At 59.5% G+C, this 2,916-nt stretch overlaps 2 protein-coding genes across 2 annotated transcripts in view; one reads left to right on the plus strand and one right to left on the minus strand.

Moving 5' to 3' along the window:
• LOC103925570 (serine racemase-like) overlaps nt 1-1,704 on the plus strand; it is a 2,299-nt gene extending 595 nt beyond the window's left edge. Inside the window, exons 2-6 of the mRNA XM_009334300.1 lie at nt 50-159; nt 436-555; nt 652-726; nt 946-1,155; nt 1,429-1,704. Of these exons, the coding sequence (XP_009332575.1) occupies nt 50-159; nt 436-555; nt 652-726; nt 946-1,155; nt 1,429-1,626 (713 nt within the window). The 3' untranslated portion in view covers nt 1,627-1,704. The remainder of the gene's footprint in view (nt 1-49; nt 160-435; nt 556-651; nt 727-945; nt 1,156-1,428) is intronic.
• Nucleotides 1,705-2,137: 433 nt separating this feature from the next.
• TSR1 (TSR1, 20S rRNA accumulation, homolog (S. cerevisiae)) overlaps nt 2,138-2,916 on the minus strand; it is a 7,115-nt gene continuing 6,336 nt past the window's right edge. The window contains exons 12-14 of the mRNA XM_009334301.1: nt 2,776-2,868; nt 2,586-2,660; nt 2,138-2,489 (exon numbers count right to left, since the gene is read on the minus strand). Coding sequence (XP_009332576.1) covers nt 2,314-2,489; nt 2,586-2,660; nt 2,776-2,868 — 344 coding nt within the window. The 3' untranslated portion in view covers nt 2,138-2,313. The remainder of the gene's footprint in view (nt 2,490-2,585; nt 2,661-2,775; nt 2,869-2,916) is intronic.

Here is a 2,916-nt window from a genome sequence, read left to right on the forward strand (position 1 = left end):
ACTGGCCGCTTGTGGCTTCCCGGCTGTTGGATTTGCCTCCTCTTTCGTCACACAGGGATTCCTGCCTACATTGTAGTGCCCTGGACAGCCCCGCGCTGTAAGCAAGCCGCCATCCGCGCCTACGGTGCCACGCTGGTGCCGTGTGAGCCCAGCGACAAGGTAAGGCACGGGGGAGACCAGCCAGGGACAGGGCCCAGCCAGACTGAGAGGCGGCCATCTGCACTCTCCCCCTTAGTCCAGAGCCGAGACGGCAGCTCGCGTAGTCCAGGAGACAGGAGGAGTCATGGTGCACCCCAACCAGGAGAGCCGCCATCCGCGCCTACGGTGCCACGCTGGTGCCGTGTGAGCCCAGCGACAAGGTAAGGCACGGGGGAGACCAGCCAGGGACAGGGCCCAGCCAGACTGAGAGGCGGCCATCTGCACTCTCCCCCTTAGTCCAGAGCCGAGACGGCAGCTCGCGTAGTCCAGGAGACAGGAGGAGTCATGGTGCACCCCAACCAGGAGCTGGCGGTGATCGCGGGGCAAGGCACTATCGCCCTGGAGGTGCTGGAGCAGGTGAGGGAAACGCATAGCCCGGACCCAGCCCAGGGCTCTGCTCCTCGCAGGCAGGGGGGCAGCAAAAGGCAGCGCTCACACTTCCTTTCTGCACAGGCGCCCGAGGTAAATGCAGTGGTGGTTCCCGTCGGAGGCGGAGGAATGATTGCAGGAATAGCAGTTGCCATCAAGGTAGGCAACAGCTCATCCGGGAAGCGGTGACTGCGTCTCCCCGTGGGAAGGGCGGGGCTCCCAAAGACGGGCAGCAGCCGTGGAAATCCTGCTGTGGAAATCTGTGTGTGCCTGCGGTCTGCACGGCAGCAGCACGGCCCACTTGGCCCCCTGCGCGTGCAGCAACAGCGGACAGGCACGCACTAGTTTAACCCGAGCGGCTCCTCCTGCTCCCCGCAGGCTTTGAGACCAGATGTGAAAGTGTTTGCTGCCGAGCCGCGCAACGCGGATGACTGTTACCAGTCCAAGGTAAGAGGGGAACTGACCCCCAACCTTCACCCGCCGGATACCATCGCGGATGCAGTTAAAACCAGCATCGGACCAAACACATGGCCCATCATCAGGGATTTGGTTGATGACGTCCTGACAGTCTCGGAGGAAGAAATCAAGGTAAACGCTCCCGGCTGCCTTCTCACGGTAGCTGCCAGCAGGCAGCTGCCTCCATCCGTGCTCTGCCCCTCCGCTCTCCCAGGGCAGCACAAGCCCCTGCACACCACCACAGCTGTGCAACACCCACGCTGTCTCCAGCTGGAAAGGGCCGGCGGAAGCTCTGCTCTCCCTTCCCAGAGCGCTGCGGAGAGATGCGCACACGCAGTGCCCTCCGCAGCCCTGGAGCAGCCTGTACTTGCTGCTGGGATGACAGCTGCTGCTCTGTCCCGACAGCGAGCCACGCGGCTGGTGTGGGAAAGGATGAAGCTGCTGATTGAGCCAACAGCGGGTGTGGGAGTGGCAGCTGTGCTCTCGGAGCAGTTCCAGGCAGTCCCCCGGGACGTGGAGAACGTTTGCGTCGTGCTGTGCGGGGGAAACGTGGACCTGAGCTCCCTGACCTGGCTCACAGACCTCTCTGGGAAAGCGGAATGAGAACGGAGCGGTGTCTCAAACAACGGAAACCTCACTCTGAATTTCTGCAGTCTGGTTTGTGCGCTACTAAAAACAGATGAGCAACCCCAAACGTTGAACGTTTTTGTGGAGGGCTAAGGGAAGCTGGCGTTGGTCTCTACAGCACCGAGCCGCTTGGTTTCAAAGCAAAGGGTCACTACTGGGGGGGGAAGGGGGGGGGGCTGGGAGCAAAGCACTGCCTTTTCGTCCCTCCCCCCTGCTCTGGGACAGGCCTCCAGTGAGCTGCGCTCAGTCACGCTCCCCACCTGCTACTCCACCTTTCTTTCTCAGCGTCAACAATAACGTCCAGCAAACTCCTGTCCTCAAAACAGCAAAATCCCCAGACCCACCGCTATGGTAGGGCAGGAGGGAAAGACAACGGCCCCAGTGGGCCACGGGGGTCACAAGAGAAGGGGTCCACACAGCCTCCCCCATTTGGCCTCCACAGCCGGCCACCACCAAGACAGAGGCACTTAGATGTTTTTTAAAACATTTTCCATTAAAATAAATAGCTGTAGCTGGTACCTGAGCAGCAGCTGGTGAGACAGCCACCCCTGTACAGACCCCAGCAGTAATACGTCCAAAACATCAGTGCTGTCCTCGCTGCGCACGGGCTGAGAACAGCATCTGGGGAGCTAAGGCACAAACTGCATTAGCCACGCTGAAGACTTATTCCATTTCCACCTCCTGCACCGGCAGCGCGCTCTCGCTCCTCACCCACGGCACGGGCTCCGGAACGTGGGGGTCATAAGTCCATTTAGGAAAAACACGCTTGTAGAGGCTCAGCAGCGTGTCCTGGGACTTTAGCTGTCCATCGAAGTGGCACTTCATGTGACCATGGGTCCCTAGGCAGAGAGCAGAAGAGGCCATTTAGCTGTCTCTCCTGCCCAGGAGGACCACATCCTGCCCAGCATCACAGAGCTAAACAGAACCAAACCTACCTAATGGCTCTTTGATGTGTCCTCTACGACCCCACTTTGTCCTCAGCTCCACTGGCTTAAACCACATCACATCCTCTGGAGATCAAAACACAAAAGGCAGGTAAGAAACAGGCTTTGTTGCACCAACACAACAGGGGCAGGACTTCTGCTTCCGCATCCCCTCTTCCCACCACACAGAGACGGGCTGTACCTCTGTTAAAGAACATGTATCGCACGACAGCCGTCTTGGTAAAGATCTTGAAAGGATGGCCACTGAGCACCAGCCGCTTGATGACGATTCTGTCTGGGTCCACGGAAAGCAGAGAACCCGTGGCGATGAGGTCGTGCATAT

Source organism: Pygoscelis adeliae, unplaced genomic scaffold (assembly GCF_000699105.1).
Source record: "Pygoscelis adeliae isolate BGI_AS28 unplaced genomic scaffold, ASM69910v1 Scaffold531, whole genome shotgun sequence".
Taxonomy (NCBI): Eukaryota; Metazoa; Chordata; class Aves; order Sphenisciformes; family Spheniscidae; genus Pygoscelis; species Pygoscelis adeliae.